Raw genomic sequence first — 23,732 nt, forward strand, 5'->3', positions numbered from 1 at the left:
CTGCACTCTTTAACTTGCACTCAGCTTCCTTGTTTATGGTACAGGCCATAGACCCACTATCAAGAAGTGCACGTAATGTAACGTTTGCTCCTACAATAGAGACATCGGTGTAAAACAGACTGTCAGCTTTTTCCAACTTCATCACATTTTGAAAAAGTACATTTTTATCAGGGGTTGCCTTACAGCTTTCCTCAAATATCTGAAGTTCATCCTTGTCAATGAGGGTTTCATTCTCCATGCTCACATTGTCCCCTCTCCAATGCGAGCATACTCGTTTCCCTGAGAGTGTGAGGTACCAGTTGGCTGCGGGGTTGCTTCCACCACATTAGGACAGTCTCTACGCTGATGTCCGACCCTCAAACAGTTTAGACACCGCCTCTCTCGCATGCAATGTGAACGGGTGGAATGTGCTGGATCTCCACAAACACGACAAGAGGAAAAGCGAGCCCTATGTGTCTGAAAGGACCCTGGAGAATTATGTGCGGGCTGGCTGGTTCGTTCCAACACTCTCTCCAGCATGTTGAGGACACGTTCCAATGCTTCAGAATTAGACTGGGACACTTTAGCTTCAGAATGACTACTGGGTGTGCACGCTGTAGCATTAGCAGCAGTTAATTCACTTTCTTTTACTTCCTCTAAAACAGGAACTGCCTTAGCTGTAGATACATGGAGGGTGTGGGGCTTGACTGTATTGGGGATTCTACGACATTGGTTTTCTCTCTGATGTTCATCAATAGCTTCCTGGATTTCCTCAATAGACCATTTGCTCATAGGTTTGCATTTGAACACACTAGATAGCTCAGGGTCAGGACAGTTTCGTATGAACATCATGGCCACTTCTGCATTCATGTTTTCCATGTTACTGCCACTGCGCTGTAAATGACTGTTAGCCCGCTCTGCTGCAGAATTTAATCTCACCCAGTAATCTACAGGGCTCTCCTTAAATTTAGGCTGAGTGGCGTAGAAATCTGCCAGTGGCAAAAGGGACACAGGGTGGTCGCTAAAGTAGTGTCTTAGCATATCATAGATTTTCTCAACACTAACTGAACCAGTGCTTTTAAGCCCTACTTTAATAATATTTTTGGCTCTTCCAAGGAGATGACTTTGGATAGTGCTTGCTTTCTCTGCTTCAGGGCAGCTACTCTTCTGCAGATACAACTCCATTACATCTATCCACTCATTGACAGTGTACTTGTCACTCTCATCACCCTTAAACATTGGTGGTTCTTTAATGTCTGATCTCACTATAAAACTAACCTTAGAAGTTTCGAGTGAAGGTTGCCCTAACTGTGTTGTAGTTGTGGGTGTTGTGTTAGCGACATTTTGGCTAGCTAACAAGCGACCGGCTATGGATTCACCAATCTGACTACCCAGCTCTCCTATCAGATCTATTAATTGCTGAGTGACATTGTTGTTACTGTCAGAAGGGGTTGAACATGCTGGCTGCGCTAAATCAGGACACGGGCTCACCTCTGGTAACGAAACTGAACTGGGAAATAACAATTTTGGTGTGGCTCCTGTATTCCCTTCAACTCTGTACAAACCTCTACCCCTCCCACCTAATGGTGTGAATAAATCCGATGTATTTTGTCCCTTTTCAGCCATTATTAATGATACCACAAACTGAATTATGAGTTACTATTACAACTTAAACTTGAGAATATGTAAACCCAAAATAACCAAATGTACAAAATCTCAAATCAGAATATAGCATTAAATGAAAAATCAAGTCACCAAATAAATGTTAATGTCCAATGTATGCTGATGTCCAAAATGTGTATGTGTAAAATGTGTGTAATTGTGTATAGTTCGTTGTAGACGAATAACGACGTATGTGTGTGCGAATGTCCAATGGGAATCACTTGAATATCTGCTGCGTAGATCCTTGTCACACGGTACAGCACCAGGACGTCTCAGCACACTGCTTGACCCCGGCGATCGGCTGCGGCTGACCAATGGATCCGGGTCACGGCACCAGTTAGATGTAGCAGACTTCAAATGGACTTCCCTCTCAAACACGGTCACACACACAGATGAGGTGGAGAAACACTGATTTATTCCCTTAACAAAACAGTGAGGCACAGTCAGTATAGTTTAACACTGGAAACCCTCTCAATCCTCTGCTTCACCATCTGCGTGCACCACGCGACTGAGCAGGCACACAGAGAAATATGTATTTTACTATTTTAAACATTTAAATGCCAATAAAAACAAAATCACATAAATTGCATAATATAAATAAAATATGTAACATTAAATAACTGTTAATTGTAAATTGCATTAATTTTCTTTTGATCACTGATAAAATAAAACCCTTTTTGTTTGCATTAATTAAATTATTAGTTGAAAATCTGCCATGACACAATTAAATGACACCATTACTGTAATTTAAACTGATTTACATATTTGAATCCTTAAAATAACAAGCCAATAACCAAAACAACATACCTTAACAAAACAGTGAGGCACAGTCAGTATAGTTTAACACTGGAAACCCTCTCAATCCTACATGAAAAATACACGTGCAAATGAAAACTCTAAAATCACAATAAACACACCATTTAAAGTAAAATATACTCATCACAACAATACACATTACAACAGAAACCCTAAACAGCATTTTAGTGTCAAAATAAAATAATTGTGACTGCAAAGGGATAATAATTGTAGGATTAGAGGAGAGCGAAAATTACCTCTGCTTCACCATCTGCGTGCACCACGCGACTGAGCGCGGGCACACAGAGGGAAGCTTTAACTTTCACCCGGTGTTACACTATTTACAGCCCCACCTACAACAAACATAGGAACTCTTGAAGTGAATAAAACAAAACATTAGATGCAAGTTTTGCTGAAGTTAACTATTACTTGCATATAAAAATAAATAAGTAAATAAATAAATCTCTTAAATGAATCGGCCACACAATACAATGTTTTAGCACAGCCACTCAACCCAGGTATAAAGTATATGAGAATATGTTTCTTAAATTATTTATTTTATTATTTTAAAAAGCAGATTTAATTCCTATGAATTTAGCATTTGTAAATAAGCTGTCCCAGTCAAGCAGTAACACTGTTTTAGATTTTCTTTGGATAAAAGCGTCTGTCAAATGCATAAATATTACAGCTTCCAACTTTCACTCCCTGACTAGTCACTTGAAAACATATGTGACTACAGGGACACATATGTGGCCAATCCATTTGTGAGGATTCTGGTTTGAATCAGTGTACCCACAGAGCTGTAACTTTTTTTTTTTCTTTTTTTTGTGTTAAACAGTGCCCCCCTATGGCCGGCATGCATGTAAACTCTATCAATACAATACATTTAACTTCTTTGTTTCTCCATCTTGACTTTATAAAAGTGTTATTGTATGAACAGAGCTAATTTTTACACACAGGCTTTGTTTTTGTGTATTGTTTGGACATTCCATAGGTTTCCATAGTTTTTATACTGTACAAAATGGATTTTCTACTGCCCTGTAGCTCGACGCTATTGCTTAACCCCACATTCTTTTACTTTCTGAAAAAAAAAAATTTAAGTTCTGTATGATTTATAACACTTTTGAAATATAAACCCAAGTGCAATGTCCTCAAAAGCCACCTTCTCTTGTAATTCCTGTCATGCCCATGTCATTTAACAATTCTGTGTCCTGACATGTCACATACTAACAAGTATTCACGCACACAAACATTCTAAAATGCACATATCTGGTAGTGTTGAATTTCCCAATATCACAAATCTTACCCAGAAGGCTAATAGATGGATGATGTACTTTGATTTAAAAGTAAAATAAAGAAGATAAATATATGTTTTTGTCTGTCAGCAGCCATCAGCCTGCATATAAGAAGTGTGTGTGCTGGCAATTTCTAAAACGTCAAAATGCTCATAAGTATTCAGCGAAACAACCTTGGCATTTCACCGGTTGTAGAACTTTTAACCGTTAATGAAACATCCTTCTGCATTCCCGATACAATCATTTCTCACCAAAGAAAATGTCAACATGCAGTGCTATCACAAGCAGCCACAACTCATTTGGATTCATGTCGGTTTGCTAACATTTTGATTGTAAGCCTTAAGTAAGCATGCATTTCAATGATTGCCTGATTTGTTTTAAGTATTGATTGGTTAAATATCAAAGCACACATGATCTGAGTTCTCATCCCCTGAGGGTTGCATGGCACTGCAAACATAAATTAGAAATAAAGTAAGAACTCTTATGTTCTTATCGCTTTAACAACTAATATACTGTTGATTTAAAAATACTGTATGTAGCTGATGTATAATGGCAGTGATTATATTTAAATTCTTGAAGTCTTGCATCATGCACTGCTATTTTTGTTTAAAATGCTCTATCAGAAAAAACACACCTTGCTAATAAACACTTATTAAATAAGAAAAATAAATTGAATCATGAGATTAATCTTATCTCTTTAATGTAGTCTCATCTGGCGAAAGCTTATCTTAAAGATGTGCTAAAAATGAATGGTGCTCATAAAGACAGGTTGAGGATTCTCACTTAACCCTTATGTACTGTTGGGGAGGTTTTTATCCACTCTGGTGTGATTTTGAGTCTTAATATAGCCAGAACCTTTTTTATGGTTCAGCTAGAAGAATGATTTTTTGTGTGACAAATCTTATTTTAACACATATTTTGAGAAAATGCTTTGAAATTTTTTGAAGAACTCAACGATACACTCTAGGCAAATATACTACCCTTTTGTTATGTTCAGGATGAAAACATCCAGTAAATTAAACTGCTGAAAAAATGCAACAGATAAATATTTTCTTTCTTTCTTTCTTTCTTTTTTTTTTTTTTTTTTTTGCATAAATCTGTTAATCAACCTCAGTCCTGATCAAAACTACTAAATTGCTTAGAAGATTGGAGGATTTTTACTCTTTAATTGGGAAATTCTTAAATGAAGTAACTGATTTGGTGAAAAAAAAAAACAAGAAGTGAAAAACACAATGACGTGTTTTCAATATAAAGAGTAATTGAGGACTAGATTTTTTTTTACCTTTTATCACAGTGTTGGACATGTGAAACAACATTGCCTTTGATGCATAGATTTTGATTGATTTTCAGTTTTTCTCCCTAATTTACTGTTAGGGGCTGTTTTGACTTCCATTATAACCACATTTTTTATTGCAAAACCATAACAATTAACATAATGATTGTTGGAGGTTTTCCCTTTTGGAAAGAGGTAAAATTGGTAATTTTTACTTTTGATCATCTGTTTGCACCGTTAACCTTTTAGCTAAGACTTTTATATGGAGTATAGCAGCAAATTAAAGTGTGTGTATGTGTATCAGTGAGTGCGTGAGAGTGTCCTTTACGCACTTACCTTGATGTGTTTGAGAAAATCAAACTATGCATCTCAGCTCTCAGAACTACACGGAGTCAATAAACACAAAGATTATATTTATGCAGCATCAGTTGTGGTTATAATGGGAGTCGATGGGGCAAAAACAGCCACCAACAGTAAATTAGAGAGAAAAAATGAAAATCTAACAATGCATCAAAGCCAATGTTGTTACTAATCATTCACATGTCCAAGACTTTAATAAAAGGTGAAAATAAATCCAATCCTTAACTACTATATTTATTGAAAACATGTAATTTTGTGTGCGTTTTTCATCAAATCAGTGACATTATTTGTGAAATTGGCAATTGAAGAGTTCAAATCCTGTCATTTAAAACATTTACTAGTTTTATACAGCACTGAAATTTAAAATATATATACAGTTGAAATCAGAATTATTAGCCCCCCTGAATTATTAGACCGCTTGTTTCTTTTTCCCCCAATTTTTGTTTAACGGAGAGCAGATTTTTTCAACACATTTCTAAACATAATAGTTTTAATAACTCATTTCTAATAATGGATTTATTTTATCTTTACCATGATGACTGTAAATAATATTTGACTAGATATTTTTCAAGACACTTCTATACAACTTAAAGTGACATTTAAAGGCTTAACTAGGTTAATTAACTAGGCAGTTTATGGTAATTAGGCAAGTTATTGTATAATGATGGTTTGTTCTGTAGACTATTGAAAAAAAAATAGCTTAAAGAGGCTAATAATTTTGTCCCTAAAATTGTCTTTAAAAAGTTAAAAACTGCTTTTATTTTTCCCAACATAAAACAAATAAGACTTTCTACAGAAGAAAAACATTATCAGACATACTGTGAAAATTTCCTTGCTTTGTTAACCATCGTTTGGAAAATATTTAAAAAAGAAGAAAAAAATTCAAAGGGGGCTAATAATTCTGACTTTAACTGTTTATATATATATATATATATATATATATATATATATATATATATATATATATATATATATATATATATATATATATATATATATATATATATATATATATTCAATTTTTATGGACCATTTTAGGGACAAAATTATTAGCCCCTTTAAGCTATATTTTTTCTCGATAATGTACAGAACAAACCACTGTTATACAATAATTAGCCTAATTAATAGCCTAATAATTAGCCCCTAACCTGCCTGGTTAACTTAATTAACCTAGTTAAGCCTTTAAATGTCACTTTAAGCTGTATAGAAGTGTCTTGAAAAATATCTAGTCAAATATTATTTACAGTCATTATGGTAAAGATAAAATAAATCAGTTATTAGAAATGAGTTATTAAAATTATTATGTTTAGAAATGTGTTGAAAAAAATCTTCTCTCCGTTAAACAGAAATTGGGGAAAAAATAAACAAGCGGTCTAAAAATTAGGGGGGCTAATAATTCTGACTTCAACTGTATATATATATATATATATATATATATATATATATATATATATATATATATATATATATATATATATATATATATATATATGATGCATTTTTACAGCATTTTTATCCCAAACCTAACAAAAGGGTAGTAAATTTGAACAGTACACAAGGGTTTAATTGGAGTAGGAACAGTATTAATTCATCATATCTTAACAAGCAGATCATTTTTATTCAAGTTTGCACATAGCTCTCATAGTACTTCTAAACAAACCAAGACCTACAGATTATGCATAACCTTATGCCAGCTGATGATTTGAGAACTAGTAGTAATTGTCTCGAAATATATTGTTGAAAGCAATTCGTTTGTTACAAAAGCAGCGCTTTGATGAAAGACGTCAGTGCTTTAAAGGGGATGAATTAGACACAACTTCCTTTTAAGAGGGTAACAGCTTGCCTAAGCTGACAGGCACAAAGAAATAAGTTTTTGTCTTTTAATTTATCCTTTTAAAAGCATCTGCAGTACAAATATAAAAATTTAGAGACAAGTAACAGTCATTCCAATTAAAAATTTAATTTGCTTTGTTAGATTTTCCTTTTTTTGTCCCTGTTGTTTTGTTCTAATGTAAACATATTTTATTGTAGGTGAATTTGTTGATGTTTTAACACAATTGTTAGGTTCTTTTATACATTAAGGACACATTTAAAAGTCAGTCTCTTATACACGTCTTGTTTTTCCTGGGCAGTGCTGTATTTCATGGCTATTTATAATCTTATGACTTATGAATTAAGTTATGTTTATCCTGTATCTTACTTTTAGCGCTATTAGTAGCTTTATATAATGGGGAAAAAAGGTTGTAACCAATCATGTCATAGTATCATTTGAAGAACAAAATGTTATATCCCAATAAAATTTCCATATTGTTAGTGAAGGTGAGATCTGTGCCATCTGGCATTGCTATCAGAGTACATGAAGTCAGACACAAAAGCAATGTACTATTGTTATACCTCGATGAAAATATGAATAAACATTTAATAGTGTGTTGAAAATACCTTTTGTTCACCATATTTCTGTTCCTCCTCTTGTATGTTATGATTTTGCCAAGTACAATGCAATCCTGGATCTATGTTGAACCTAAAACATAATTTTTGTAAAAAAATGTAACCCATGCCTATTCCCTACACATAAACCCAACTATAACTGTAAAGTATTTACAAAATCAGAGGCGAATAATAGCAAATGATTGGATAAAATTCATGTAGACGTGCATAAACCTAGCCTAAGCCTAAACTTAACATATATGGTAAACGTATCCCGTAATTCTGATTGGCTGATTGGAATGTTGTACGATGATCAGCATAGATGTTAATCCAGGAACATGTCTTACTTGGTGAAATCAGGTTTGCGTCCCCCTCTTACAGTGATCTCAGTTGGCTAGATGTCTTGATGTTACTTGTTAAAAGCTATTCTTATTTGCATTTGAACAATTTAATCATTGTAATGTAGTTCAGATGAAATGCACTTCATATCATTAATGAAACTATTGTAATATAAATATATATTTTTTCCAATATTAACTTTGTTTTTTTTTTTTAAAGGTTCTTATTAAAGTGATCGACACCAACAACCATCGTCCCCAGTTTTCTAAACCAAAGTATGAAGTGGATGTCTCTGAGGACACCCCACCTGAGACTGAAGTGTTACGGATTACTGCTACAGACCAGGATGAGAAGAACAAGCTAACATACACCCTCCTCAGCAGCACTGACCCATTCAGTTTACGGAAGTTCAGGCTTGATCCCGGAACTGGGGTGTTGTACACAGCAGAGAGATTAGACCATGAGACCATGCACCAGCATACACTAACTGTCATGGTAAGATCATGTGGTCTGCCACCTTCTTTACAGCTTCATCTGTACAATTGATTTTTCTGTCTAAGTTAGAAATGTTCAGCCAGTCAGCCATCCATCACTGTAAACTATCCTGGCAGTTTGTTTTCCCTTTAATTCAATCGACATGGAGGCAGAACTCCTAAGGGCTTGCATCTAAAGTGTTTGATGTGTTTCACACACGCTGATAATTAAAGTCTTGAAATAACTGGAGAATTGCTTATATTCCCCCCTATTCTGCCTTCCTCGCTGCAGGTACGAGATCAAGATATCCCTGTGAAGAGGAACCTGGTGCGTGTGATTGTAAATGTGCAAGACACCAACGACAACGCACCTTGGTTCTCTGGTGCGCCGTATGTGGGCCGAGTGTTTGAGTCTGCTGCCACCGGCTCTGCAGTGCTTCAGGTCTCTGCTCTTGACAAGGACAAAGGCCAGAATGCTGAGATCATCTACAGCATTGAGTCAGGTAGTCCATCTGATTGATTTGATTGCTTTTGACTTTCATCCAGTTTATCCAGGAGACTACATGTTGCATATATTTATGAGATATATAAAAATGTCTGAACATGAAACCTTCAGAAACAGACCATAAGTTTCAAAGCCTGTCATGTCATCTTTGTTCGAACTTGGGATATCGGTGAGCCATGCAGCCTCTTAGAGTTAAAAATGTGGGAGATATTGAACATGGCAGCCAAGGGTCCTGCAGTTCACCAAACTGTGAGAGTTTTGAAAGACAGGCATAGCACAGAAATGACGCTGAGTAGCCTTTTGAGAATGCACATATTTGAAATGTCTGAGATTACAGAAGCTATTTGAAATGTGTTGTGAGTGTGAGAGAGATGGCAAACATTGTTCAGATCACATACTGAATGGCTGATGTTCGGGCTGCTGAATAGTCTATGGCAACATAGTCATGTTCTTTTTTTCCAGCTAACTGCAAACTAAAATATTCATTATAAATGAAGCAAACAGATTTGCACAAAAAAAGGATTTTGTCTAGTTTAATCAATTTATACAGGATTTTTGTTTACTTTAGTCTTTGAAAAAGCCAAGTTTGACACCAAAGATATAAAATAATGAGTTCTAAAGAGTTCTGAAGAGGAAAATCGAAACCGTTTTGCCTGTGTAATGCATCTTTGTCATCTTTCCTCCTTAGGAAACGTAGCCAATTCATTTGCCATTGATCCTGTCCTGGGAACCATCACTGTGGCAAAGGAGCTGGACCGTAACAACAAGAACAGATTTGAACTAACTGTGAAAGCCTCTGACAAAGGAACACCGCCACTTAGTGGTACAGCTGCTGTCGACATAACAGTCACTATTTCTGACAATGCCATCCCTAAATTTGCAGAGAAGGAGTTTTCTGCTGAAGTCAGCGAAACTGTTCTGCCTGGAGCCTTCGTAAGTCTGGTCACTGCCAACAGCCAATCATCAGTTTTCTATCAGATCAAAGATGGAAATGTGAATGGAGCATTTGACATCAACCCTAACTCTGGAGTTGTTGTTACCCATTCAGTTCTGGATTATGAGACCATTCCATCATACAAACTAACCATTCAGGGAACCAACATGGCCGGGCTGGCTAGTAACACTACTCTACTGATTCACTTAAAGGATGAAAATGATAATGCGCCTGTTTTTATTCAAGATCAATTTGCTGGAATGGTCAGTGAGTCTTCTCCAGTCAACAGTGTAGTCCTCACCAAAGACAACACACCTCTTGTCATCCGTGCTTTAGACACTGATCGTGATGCTAACTCGAGGCTTGTCTATCAGATTGTTGAGCCATTTGCCCATAATTACTTTGCCATTGACTCTAGCACTGGTGCAATCAGAACCATCAGTGAATTGGATTATGAACAGAGATCAGTGTTTCGCTTTTCAGTTCAAGTCCATGACATGGGAATTCCCCGTCATTTTGCAGAGAAGGCTGCTAATGTGACTATTGAGATTCTGGACGTTAATGATTGCCCACCTCAGTTCAGCCAAGATCTATATGAAACAACAGTCTTAGTGCCAACTTACAAAGGAGTTGAAGTGATCACAGTCAATGCCTCAGATGCAGACTCGGGTCCAAATTCAAGGCTTTTTTACTCTATTGTTGAAGGCAATATTGGAGAGAAGTTTAAAATGGACCCGGTCACAGGGGTTATCACTATTCAAAATGTCACTCAGCTCAGAAGCAGGTATGAGCTCAGAGTGAGGGTGTCTGATGGCAGGTTTTCTAAAACATCCTTAGTGAAAATAAATGTCAGAGAGAATAAGGAGAGTACTCTTCGGTTCACCCAAGAATCATACAAGGCATTCGTGCCAGAAAATTCCTCAGAGAAGAAGACTTTAGCTGTAATTGCGGCAGTGGGAAACCAAGTCAATGAACCTTTGTTTTATACCATTCTGAATCCTGATAAGAGATTTACAATAAGCCGAACTTCAGGAGTACTCTCCTCTACAGGCACACCTTTTGATAGAGAAGAGCAAGGTGTATTTGATATTGTGGTGGAGGTGACCAGAGATGACAAGTCACCTGATGTAGCCCATGTCCTCGTCACTGTGATAATTGAGGATGTCAATGACAACCCACCTGTGTTTGTCAATTTACCTTATCAGGCACTAGTGCAAGTTGATGCAGATGTGGACCACATCATCACCAAGGTGACAGCTGTTGATGCTGATATTAATGAAAATGCTGAGATCAACTACCACCTTCAGGAGTTGAATGAGTTTGTTCAGATCAGCACAGATGGTGAAATCTCACTTACAAAGAAGCTTGACAAAGACTCAGTTAACACTGAATTTATCATCACAGTTGTAGCCAGAGATGGAGGTGAACCGGCACTTTCCTCATCTGTTGAAGTCCCAATATTGGTTGTAAACAAAGCTATGCCTGTGTTTGAGAAAGCATTCTACAGTCTGGAAATTCCAGAGAACATACAGCTACTAACACCTATTGTACACATCCAGGCTAATGACTCCGAAGGGCCTAGAATTGTTTACACGATCACAGAAGGGGACCCTCTCAATCAGTTCACTATCAACTTCAATACTGGTGTGATCCAGGTTGTAAAAACTTTGGATTTTGAGACCCACCCAGCCTATAAACTTAGTGTGAGGGCCACTGACTCGCTAACTGGTGCCAAAGCTGAAGTGTTTGTTGACATAATCTTGGAAGATGTTAATGACAACCCACCTGTGTTCCATACCAAACTGTACAATGCAAGTCTTTCGGAAGCATCAGTGATAGGGACATCCGTATTAGAAGTCTCAGCGACAGATGCTGACACTGGTAACAACAAAGTGCTCTTTTACCAGATTGTTGAAGATAAAGATAAGAGCTTTGATTACTTTAGCATCGACCGTGACACAGGCACAATCTGGACAACTCGGATGCTTGACCATGAAGAAAAACCTTCACATAGGCTGTTAATTAGAGCAGTGGATGGTGGTGTGCCTGCTCTTTCAAGTGAAGTTATGGTGTTAATTGATGTAATGGACCTTAACGACAACACTCCAGTGTTCTCCCAGAATGTCTATGAAGCTACAGTGAGTGAACTAGCACCCCGTGGCCACTTTGTCACCCAAGTACAGGCTTCCGATGCTGACATCTCTGATAGTGGAAAACTTGAATTTTCAATTTTGTCTGGAAATGAAGGACAAAACTTTGCAATGGATCCAAACACTGGGGCTTTAGTCATATCAAATCATCGTAAACCTCATATGGAATCTCTCTACAATATCAATGTGTCTGTATCAGATGGTGTATTTAGAAGTTCAGCCATCGTGAAAGTCAATGTTATAAGTGCCAACTTCCACAATCCTACCTTCAACCAGGTGGATTATGTGGTCGAGCTTCTTGAAAACTCACCTGTTGGAACACTGGTGGCTGAAGCCCAAGCGACAGATGATGACTCAGGAACATATGGAAGACTTACCTACCATATAGTCAATGACATTGCTAAAGACAAGTTTTCAATCTCTGAGAATGGAGAGATTTTTACTTTGGAAAGTCTTGACCGTGAGAACGCATTGGAGAAAGTGATTCCGATCTCTTTGATTGCTAAAGACGGTGGTGGCAAAGTTGGCTTCTGCACTGTGAATGTGATCTTAACAGATATTAATGATAATGCCCCACAGTTCAGAGCTGCTGATTACAGAGTTAATGTTGCGTCTGATGTGTCAAGAGGAACAACCATACTTAAGATTGCAGCATCAGACATGGATGAAGGAAGTAATGCAGATATCACCTATTCTATTGAAACTGATGCAGACAATGTTGAGGAGAACTTTGAAATCCACCAGTTCAGTGGTGTCATTGTAACAAAGGAAAGCCTCATTGGATTGGAGAACCAAATGTACACATTTCTTGTACGAGCAAAAGATGGTGGAAATCCCACAAAGTCTTCTGTTGTTCCTGTCTACGTCAAAATTCTTGCTCCTGAGGTCCCAGTGCCAAAGTTCATAGAGTCCCACTACAGATTTGCCATAGAAGAAGACCTTTCTCTTGGTTCAGAAATAGATGTTATTCAGGCCGAAAGTGATCAGCCAGTCTTTTATAGCCTGGTGAAAGGGAATACTCCTGAGAGCAACCAGGATGAGGTATTTGTCGTTGACCCCAGTTCAGGATCTTTAAAGCTGGACAAGAAGCTTGACCATGAGAGCACCAAATGGTATCAGCTAACTCTACAAGCCCAAAGTGAATATGAGGGAAGCAAAGTTGTCTCCGCTGTGGACATTAGCATTCAGGTCAAGGATGTCAATGATAATCGACCTCTCTTTGAGTCAAACCCTTATGAAGCTTTTGTTGTGGAAAATCTCCCAGGAGGCACCTCTGTTATACAGGTAAAGGCCACAGATCTGGACTCGGGCACTAATGGTCATGTGGTTTACAATTTAGATCCCAACCAAGAGACAAGGGACATTGTAGAGTTGTTTGCCATAAACAGTGAATCCGGTTGGATTACCACATTAAAGGAACTTGACCGTGAGACGAGAAATAAATACACAGTTTCAGTTTTGGCTACCGACCGTGGAGACAAAGTTCAGCTGATGGCTAGTACCAGGGTGGATGTCACAGTGGTAGATGTGAATGACAACCCACCGAAGTTCACAGCAGAGATCTACAAGGGCACAGTAAGCGAAGATGACCCACCTGGTGGAGTCATTGCTATTCTTAGCACTACAGACCTGGACACAGAGGAGAATAACAAGCAAATCAGCTACTTCATTACAGGTAACACACTTCTTGTTTAATTTAAGCCATTATCATTTAATGGGAATTATAAGTAATGGTTTAATTTCAGTTTTATGATGGAATAATTTGTTCATGTTTTAGAAATGAGCAATTTGTGGGGATGTAATTATGTTGGCCTAAGTAAGCCAACATATTGTTATGCCACTTAAACGTATTATTGTTCTTTTTTTCTGAGCAAAAAATTTACCAACCCCTTCTTGTCCTAGGGCTTTAATCCTAAGACCACCAAACTTCGACCAGGCCTTTAGACTAGTCTGACTCAAGTTACTTTATGTTTTTAAACTGATCTGGCTTTGAGTTTTCCAGAAACTGACCCGGAAACTCTGAAAAATCCCATTGACCTAATATTGGACCAAACTTTTTTGACCAAAGAAATTTTAGAAACATGTGATCTTCCACAATTTAAGAGGCTGCCAGACTGTATTAATCTACATATTAAACTGGGGTGTAAGTTGTACCTCTGGGGTGCTAGAGTGCCCCAATGTTTTCCATTGACTTACAATGGTGAAAAAACTTTCATTTAAAACATAGGGACTTCAAATCCCATTGACTTAACATTGGACCAAACTCACAGGCTCTTTACATTAAACCTTCAAGGAACTTTAGATTCTTTTTCTAAACTATTCTTTAATGTGTGTTAAAAATAATTTTTGCTTAAAGAATGTATAGACATTCTAAATAGGAAATGTTATTATTTTCCCAATGTCGTTTCTGAAAACCAAGCGGGAATATTTCAGCTCTGGTGATAATTAATTAGCATGAACGTTGATGCCAAGCAGGAGATGGGATGAGCATTTCTTGGCACAGAAAACAGTCTAATTACATCCAGTCATCTTCACATGACCGTAGAGTGATGACAGAAATTGGCATAGCAAGTCACACTGCCACTTATTTACATATGTGTTAATAATGTGAAATCCAACCAAACAAGAATCAAAGCTTCTGGAGAAGTCATTGCACAGATGTGAAACCTGTGAATTATGAACACAGATTGATCCTTTACTATAGCTTCTAAGCACACAACAGGAAACCACACAAATATAGAGGCATTTTAACAGCCGTTTATGTTCATTAGTTTGACTGGCATTTCTCATGTTTGCTCTCTAAAGGTGGAGACCCCTTGGGACAGTTTGCCATTGAGCATACTCAAGGCGAGTGGAAGGTTTCAGTGCGGAAACCACTCGATAGGGAGGAGAAGGACAATTACTTGCTGAACATTACAGCCACTGATGGGACCTTCACAGCCAAGGCCGTGGTTGAAGTCAAGGTCTTGGATGCCAATGACAACAGCCCAATTTGTGAGAAGGTATGATGTTAGTTTTGTGGGGATGTGTGTGTGGGAAGTGCATTGCAGCAAAATGTCATGTAGTCTGATTCTGTCTGTTAAGGGGAGGGCTCTGCCTACCCGCTGTGCATGCTAAATGGGACGAGACTTAGAGAGAAAGAGAGAATGTCAGGAGGGATTTGAAAAGGTCCTTATGTGAAATGCAGCATTTAAGAAACAAAGAGGGTGATTTTGTTCTGTGAGAGGGTTTTGTGAGGACTAATGTGCTTCTGTTACTCATTGTGTTTCATTTTGAATAATGTTAATTTAATAGAACTCCCGCGGTGAAAATCTTTTAGCCAGTTTGGCTTCAGAATTGCCACCAAACTCTTCCTTAATGCTTTCGTTTCTCTCTTTTGGCCCTGTCACCCTATTTGTGAAGTGGTTTCACATGTTTCTCTGTCTGTTCTTTCCAGTCATTTTATATGGAAAGCGTCCCTGAGGATTCCCCTGCCGGCAGGCTCATACTGCAAGTCTCCGCCACAGATGCTGACATCCGTTCCAACGCTCAGATCTCCTACGAGCTGCTGGGGCCTGGATCAGAGCACTTTAGCATCGACTCAGAGACAGGTATATATTAAAGTTCACATGTGATCCATATTACAATATTTTTTAAATTGCATATGGGTATTTTATTGTGTTCCCATGCAAGCTTGTGTTCCCTATTGAATATCTGTATTATGAGCTGTGTCAATCCTACAGTATTTTGTGAATTATATAATGGCTTATATTAATATATTAATATTAATATTAATATTATATAATTACAATTTATCCAATTTACAAATAAGTGTTTTTAATGTGAATATTATGCAAGGTCCGCCAAGAAAGGAGCTTTCCTTTCACAGTGTTAGATCACAGTCTCCACACCAGATAAATATGATCCAGCCCCGGACGCCAGATCTTGTCACGAAATGTTAGTTTCTCCAGGTATTTGGACAACAAGTCTGCAAAGTTTCCAATACCCAAACCTGTTAACCAGTATTCAGCTGAATTAGCAGTCTACTATCAATATAGGAGTCGACTGTGGAAGGAAGTCAGAGAAGAGCAGAAGCAGGAGACGAAGTGATGATAATAAAAGAGCAGGGTTTATTGAATAATCATTGTTGGGTGTGTTTCGGTGTGCTCTCATACTTCGTCTGAACAGCACAAACAAAACAGATGTTATTATACATCAGGCCACAAGACCTTGAATTAGAGACATACCCTCAAATCTCATATCAGTGCAGAGGAACATCAAATTATTACTAAGCAATGGAAAAAGCCCTAAAAGCAGGACAAGTAATAAGAAATACATAAAATAAAGAAATCAAATCAATAAATGATAAGTGTAATAAATGATAGACATAAAAAATATGACTCTAATAAATGGATGATTAAATGAATAACTATTTTTTTAATGATTAAATAACCATAACTGAAATTATCAATGCAAAGCAAATAATTGAAAAAACTAAAGCAAAACATAATAGAATATAGAATTGATTCCATTTAAAACACACATGGGTCATTACAAATTTCAGATTCTACAACAGTATTACTTTTTTATTGCATTTTTTATTAAATAAATGCAGCCTAATGTGCATAAGAGACTTTTTTCTGAAACATTTTTAAAGGGGTGGCCCACTCTGATATCATATTTTAAACTTTAGTTGATATGTAATGTAGATGTGTGAACATAACATCTCTGTGAGAAACAACATCTCTGAATGTAATATGCTCAAAGTTCAACAATGGGAAATGCTCTTTGGCACCACAAAAATTTAGCTACAAATTCATATTTATCAGTCAAACTGCTGTACACATCCACAATCTTCAGCAGCGCGTGCAGTGTCTCTCTATGCGGACGCTTTCCGTGTTTCTCTATGCGGAATGTTTTCCGTGCATTCTACATCTCAGGGTGCATTCACACCTAGACTTTTGTTTCGGAACCTGTCTCATTTGCCTAGTTAGTGCACTTTGTTTGGCATATGTTAATCCAGCAATCGTGCTCGGATCTGCGCCAAATCAATCGGTCCGAGATCACCTGAATAAGGTGGTCTCGCCTCAATTGAAACAAACTCGGGAGCGAGCGATTGTAGTGAAAAAGCGATACAATCCGAGCCCGGCTATATCACAGTGTATTATGGATATGTCATAGGCATATATACGGCTATATAAAGAGAGAGTTATGAGTAGGGCAGGTAAATGTGCGTTTCATGTAAAAGCCTATAATGCATAAGCCAACTGCTATGTATGAGAAAGTGTTATCTCTGATTTATACTTGGTGACGATGTCTGTAGGTGTCACTATTCAAAATGAAACCGCAGCTTTTCACTTATGATGTATTTATTGCTCATCATCATAAGTTAAAATAAGGACGCATGACAGCTGAGAGGGACTCTGACCAAACTCTGACCAATGTGAGGAGAGTTTACTCGCACGTGACTTGTTTTAGCTCTTTTGGTCTGTTTAGAAACTTTGCCGTGTGAAAGCAAACCGCACCAAGAACAAAGAGCAACATTATAACAATTTTAACCCATTTCGGAACAAATGAATCGATTCCCAGGTGTGAAAGCACCCTCAAATAACAAAATTGCAAAAGATATGAGAACGTTTTATATTACTTACACATGCTTATAACCCGAATATATGTGAAAGACACTTTTCAGATTGCTTATAGGGGCGTGAGGTGGAGCCAATTCGCAAATGACAGCACATTATGTTAGCTGACCAATCAGAGCCTCTTGAGAGTGGGCCTTTCAGAGGAACTAGGAAATATGACAGTCGGTTTCATGTTAGCCGAGTAGCTGTATATAATCAATGTAAGATATATGAAAAAATAATTTGATTTTCTACAAGTGAGGCATGAGCACACATTGCTTTGAATTTTATAAATACAACCAAGCCTTTAAAATACATTGTAGTTTTAAACTGTTGTATGAAAAAGCCAGATTAAATACGCAACATACACACAGAACATTTTCAACATCATTTGCTTTTGCCTGCAGTCAAACACCCATCCCATTTAAAACCATAATTTCTAATTTAATTACTTAAATAATTCCAGGGAAGGATGTACACCCTTGGGCTTTTATTACGATTTTATAGTGAACAACGCTGAATTCTTTCACTCATATTTTTTCTATTCATTTTTTTTTTCACTCGTCTTTTTTATTCAGACAAATGTAGTCGTACAAAAGATTTTAATAAATCATTTCAGCAAGTGTTGGCCCATTTCAGCTATTAACCCTAGTCAGCTGTCTTTCATCTGTGAATGAACCATTGGTTCCAGGCAGAAAGAGAGCAGAAATCAACAGTGGGTTGGTGACAACGTCACACTGCTACAACACAAAAGCTATTGTAAAGGCGCTACTCACTGGCTCTTTGATAGCACCAAGTGTGAAGGCAGGGAATGCTGGCTCGTAAACTGAAGGAGCGCTACTGTTCTTCTGTGTGGGTTTAGTGTGCACGGAGGATTTTCTTCACTTTTTTCCTCTGTTCGGTCGTGGAAAAGAAGAGAAGCATTATTGCAAGTTAGCGGTGCCAAGAGTGCTCTCGTGCGCGCCAACCAGACCCCTGAAAGCTGGCGGCTGCTTTTCTGTGTGACTTTCCCTTCCTCCTTTTCTCTGCTCACTCTCTGAGCAGCCCACATGCCAACTGCACTTTATCCTCCCTTGCTATTTCTCTCATTTCTCACCATCCCTCCCTTCTTTAATCTTTTCGATTTCTTAAAGCCGCTCAGCGCAAGGATGAGTTGAGCTCTTTTCGAGGGGGGAATTTCGGACACCCTGCATTCATTCCTCCTTGAGATGCGGACCCAGATAAAAGGTCGACACCAAACAGATGGCACACAAAAAGGGCAGTTTTAAATCAGCGACCTCTCCAGTGTAACATAGCTTGCTAAAATTGTTAGGCTCAGATTATGTATTCATGAAAGAGACGATTGTTTCTGTCGTGTGCTGCTTTGCTTTTTAGAGGGTCCTCTTGGCTTGACCAGTGAGATGGTTTGAAGTGTTATTGGATTGTGTGTTGTTCATTAGTTCAGTGCCAGTCGATGTTCACAGTGATTGATGAAGAGTGAAATTTAAGGTTGTTTTTTAAGCAAGAGACAGCTTTTATAAATCTACAGAAAGCAGATTGCAGACATGAAGATTGAGAGAGCAGTGAACACTTTTTTTTTCGTGGTAGCAGCAACAGGTGGCCTAGAAAAAGGTTTGACCTAATTTATAGAACATTGCAAGAGTTGGTTCTCCCAAAAATGACAAATTAATCTTATAATTAAATAATAAAAATAATATAATCCTAGCAGGCACAGGACGTCAATATGATGTCAGATTGACGTTGTACTCCAACATAGGGGATGTTGCATTTTGTTTAAAAATAAAAATCTGGTTGAACTCAATGTCAGATCGACGTCAATGTCCAACCTAAAATCAACCAAATATCTACGTCTAATAATGTTGCAGCAGGGCGACAAAAGACAAAAGTATGGATCCAGAGGTGCTCTGTGGGACTCGAAACCCACATCACAAACTTTACTTCTCTCCCATGACCCTCAGCCCCTCCCACATTTATCAATGCTTTCTAGACAACCAATCACAGCTCTTGCTCTTATTGGTAGTTAATTACTTAACTTTTTTTAGATTGGCAAGTCAGGATCTGTGTCAGGGAACAGCAAATGCTATGTGACTCTGCAAACATCTATGACAGACCTATTGTGTGGACTCAACACAGAACTATACACCTTTAGCATTATTGTTGCAATTGGTTTTGGCAGAAATGCATAAAAAGTACATGGAACAATTTTTTTATCCCTTGTGACATTCTTGACAACTGTTTGGACACAGTGTAAAGTGTGGTGTTGTTTTATCAGGTGAATTGAAAACACTGCTTCCTCTGGATCGTGAGGAAGAGGAGGTGCACAAGATGAAGGTGCGTGCTCTGGACGGAGGCGGACGCTTTTGTGAAGCAGAAGTTGAAATCACAGTCGAAGATGTAAACGACAACCCTCCGCAGTTTACCACTGACCCCTACACCTTCACTGTATTCGAGAACACTGAGATAAACACACCAGTGGCTCGCCTGTACGCCTCTGACCTGGACACAGGTAAGAGCTCCAGTTTACAGAACAATAACTTATATTTACGTTCAATGTATCAGCTGGCAGACAACTTTCCCAAAGCAACATGCATTTCATTTCTGGTATATATTTACATTTGATAATTTTTGATGTCCATGGATAATCCACGACTAAGGCCAGACAGAAGAAAAAGAAATATAATATAGTACGAACTATAAATAATGAAATAATAAAGATACAATAATTTTAAAATAAACTATTACATTTTTTTTAAGTTTAAAATGCTAATTCAATCAGTAAGAACTACATGTTTGGTAAACAAAACGACAGAAGTTCTCTTATATAATCTAAAAACATCCAAAAAACTATTGCTATCAAAATATAAATTCACACTTTTATTGTACACAAATTATTGTCTCATTTAACAATCCATTTATGTATATTAGGATTTTTTTAACCACTTTATTCTAATTCCTCAATATTACTAAGGCAAATAGTTTGAATTGTCAAAAACCAAAACATTTAAACATAATATCTGATCTCTTTAAAATACAATAAACATGAGTGTTAAAAAGACTCTTACACTTGAAAAATAAAATGTCGCAAAGTGTAAGAGTCCTTTTAACACTCAAGTTTATTTTATTATAAAGATATGAGATATTTTGTTTATATTTTGTGTGGTTTTCTTTATTTGCGCTCGCGCTCCCCTGCCCGCCAATCTTTGTGACCATCACCCGTTTTCTCAAGAGGATGATAATCAGACAAGCCATTGCTGCAGCTTCGATACAAGTTTCTGGAGAAAGTTACAAAAGCACTGCAGTGTTTGGGTATGCTGTGCTTGTCTGAGGTAATTAGTCTGCCATTATTACAAAAATGTGTATATTCCATACAAAGTGTGAAGAAGATTTGGTTAGTTCTACGTACATGAATCATGGAGCGCTTGTGGCATGACACTCTAAGCTGACACACTAAGCCTACGAATACTGTAGTAAAGCTTTCTCAGCAGCTACACTTTAATAAAACTAAAGCGCTTCATACCAAACTTTTTATATCAAAATTAGGGGTGTCAAAATTAATCGTTTCTTCGGTGCACTGCGATGCACACGCGGACAATTCGGTATCGGTTCAGTAATAATCATAACCGGTTATTACTGACGTCATTTACCTCATATGCGCTCTGTCGCGAGGGAGGCGATCGCGAGTATTTACAGCGCTTTAACTACTTAAAACTCCTAAAGTGTGCACAATTTCACTGTGTGTGTTTGCTGGATCAGTCTTTCACTGACAAATACAACAAGAGCCCCTATTTCACCGAGATAGAGAGAATGAAAGTAGCCTACTCCATTTCTCTCTCTCTCTCTCTCTCTCTCTCGCTCTCGCTCTGTCTCTCTCTCTCTCTTTCTCACACACACAGCTTTACTTTTGCATACAGAAATGAGCGCGTGTCTGCAGAGTTTTCTCAACCGTGTCTATCATACATCAGCTGTGAGATCGCCGCTGCCGCCTGCCGCTTATCAGTATCACTCATCTGTGAAGAGCGCAGTGCGCAAGAGCCAATCGCAACCGTTTTTTTTTTTTGAGGGTGTGACCAATCAAAGGGGTGTAAGAGAACTAGACAAGGATCAGAAATTGAGCTGGATATTTATATTTGTTTATATTATTTGCTAAATGCCCGTTTTGTTTAAAGTTATAGTTTATATATCTGACTGTTTGTATTAAATGACAAAATTGCAAATTTTGTATATAAATATAAATATATTCATACATTTTAATACAAGAACTGCTGCTGTGAAGAAAATATAAAACTGTGTATGGAAAGCACCGTCAATGCACCGTGATGCACCGAAATATCGAATTGAACCGAATCGATGGCATGATAATCGTAACCGAACCAAACCGTGAGACTAGTGTAGGTTCACAGCTCTAATCAAAATTGACAATTAGTATTAGGTCAAGAAATACCGATACTGATTTTATCGCCCAGCCCTGATAAGTAAATTCGTAAGCCCTAACTCATTCATGTGGAGCTAGTTTCCTGCAAAGTTTAGTTTCAACCCCAATCAAACACACCTGAGCTAGCTAATCAAGCTCTTACTAAGCTTTCTAGAAACTGGATTTTTGCAGGCACAGATTCCATGTGGGCCTACCCATGACCTTACTTTTGCAAGTGTAACTCTCTAGTTCTACTCGCCCTTGTCCAAACCGTATTCAAACCAAATTTTTTAGCATGGAAAACAATGACTGTTGTGTTTAAATGCAAGTGTGTTTTCCAAGATATTCTCCAATTTTGCAACAGTGTGACCCGCTGGTGTCCATCTGTTGTGTTATTACTTTTGAGAGGAAACCAACACGCACATATGATGTTCTCAGTCAACCGGAGCAGCACCTTTAATCTAAGCGAACACAAACTGATATGTCTTTCTCTCTCTGTCATTCACTGAAATCACTCCAGTTTCCATTTGCATGCTTTCCTGTCATATCCTTTTGTTCTGTTCTCTCTATCCTGAAACAGATGCATTGTGTGCTCTGTGTACTCTCCAGTCTATATTCCACTTAAGCCAAGCCTAGATGCAACCAATCTTTTATTCTTACCTTACATTTTAGCCTCAATGCCAGTACTTTCAAAGCATTAGTCACATCTTTTAACTGCTCATACAAAGCACTTAGCACTATAGACTTCAAAATGAACTATATTCATTGATCAATAAACTGGCCTTGTATTGAACTGTCATGAACAACTGCTTTCTAGTAATTTGGCTTGAGTAAAACTTTGTAAAGATTGCGTTAACTGGCTGTTATGAGAAAGTGTGTCTTGGCAGATAGGATTGTACTCGCAAGCCACAAATGAGGCTTAGTCAAAAAAATGCATTAGAGGGATTAAGTGTGCTCTATCTTCATCTTATTTGTTAGTGTCCGTGCCTTCCCCAATACAAGAAGTATCACTCCCTCACGCTTGTTAATATGCAGTAAAGAAAACAGAGGGTTTCTCTATTGAGTCCTTTATAGGATTAATTTATTACTCGTTATATTTTACTAAATGAGACAGAGACACAGTAGAAGTACTTTTTTTGCAAATCATTACGACTGCTTTAGGCTTTGTCGCTGATATGGAAGCTTTTTAATATGTAAAATGTATTGATTTGTTTGCAGTCTTTATGGATTGGCTTTCTTAGTAAGAAATATGATGCAATATGATGCAACCACAGGTCAGGAAAACACTCACAAATCGGTTTCAATTGTACATTAAATACCGGAATAACTGACAAATGAGCTGCTGATGCTTTGTTATTTACACCACCATTCAAACTTTGGCTTTTATTTTAGACAGTTAAAGGGGCATTAAAAATTTTAAATAAATGTCATTAATCGAACTTAATATTCATCACAAAGTTTTAAACACGCATCAGGGTTTTCTGCACAACCCTTTCAGCTGATAATGAAAATAAGACGGTTCTGAA

The 23,732-nt window shown here is 37.5% G+C and overlaps 1 protein-coding gene across 15 annotated transcripts in view; it reads left to right on the forward strand.

Annotated features, from left to right (window-relative positions):
• The window catches only part of fat1a (FAT atypical cadherin 1a), a 150,315-nt gene that overhangs the window by 96,782 nt on the left and 29,801 nt on the right, over positions 1-23,732 (forward strand). For all 15 annotated transcript variants that reach the window (XR_012394540.1, XR_012394536.1, XR_012394554.1 and 12 more), the window contains 6 exons: positions 8,350-8,625; positions 8,896-9,106; positions 9,797-13,867; positions 14,998-15,194; positions 15,629-15,782; positions 20,068-20,301. Coding sequence is in view for 10 of the 15 variants with exons in the window: in XM_021469232.2 (XP_021324907.1) it covers positions 8,350-8,625; positions 8,896-9,106; positions 9,797-13,867; positions 14,998-15,194; positions 15,629-15,782; positions 20,068-20,301 (5,143 nt within the window). In the remaining 5 variants the exon portion in view is untranslated. The remainder of the gene's footprint in view (positions 1-8,349; positions 8,626-8,895; positions 9,107-9,796; positions 13,868-14,997; positions 15,195-15,628; positions 15,783-20,067; positions 20,302-23,732) is intronic.

The sequence above is a fragment of the Danio rerio genome, chromosome 1 (assembly GCF_049306965.1).
Source record: "Danio rerio strain Tuebingen ecotype United States chromosome 1, GRCz12tu, whole genome shotgun sequence".
In the NCBI taxonomy this organism is placed as follows: domain Eukaryota; kingdom Metazoa; phylum Chordata; class Actinopteri; order Cypriniformes; family Danionidae; genus Danio; species Danio rerio.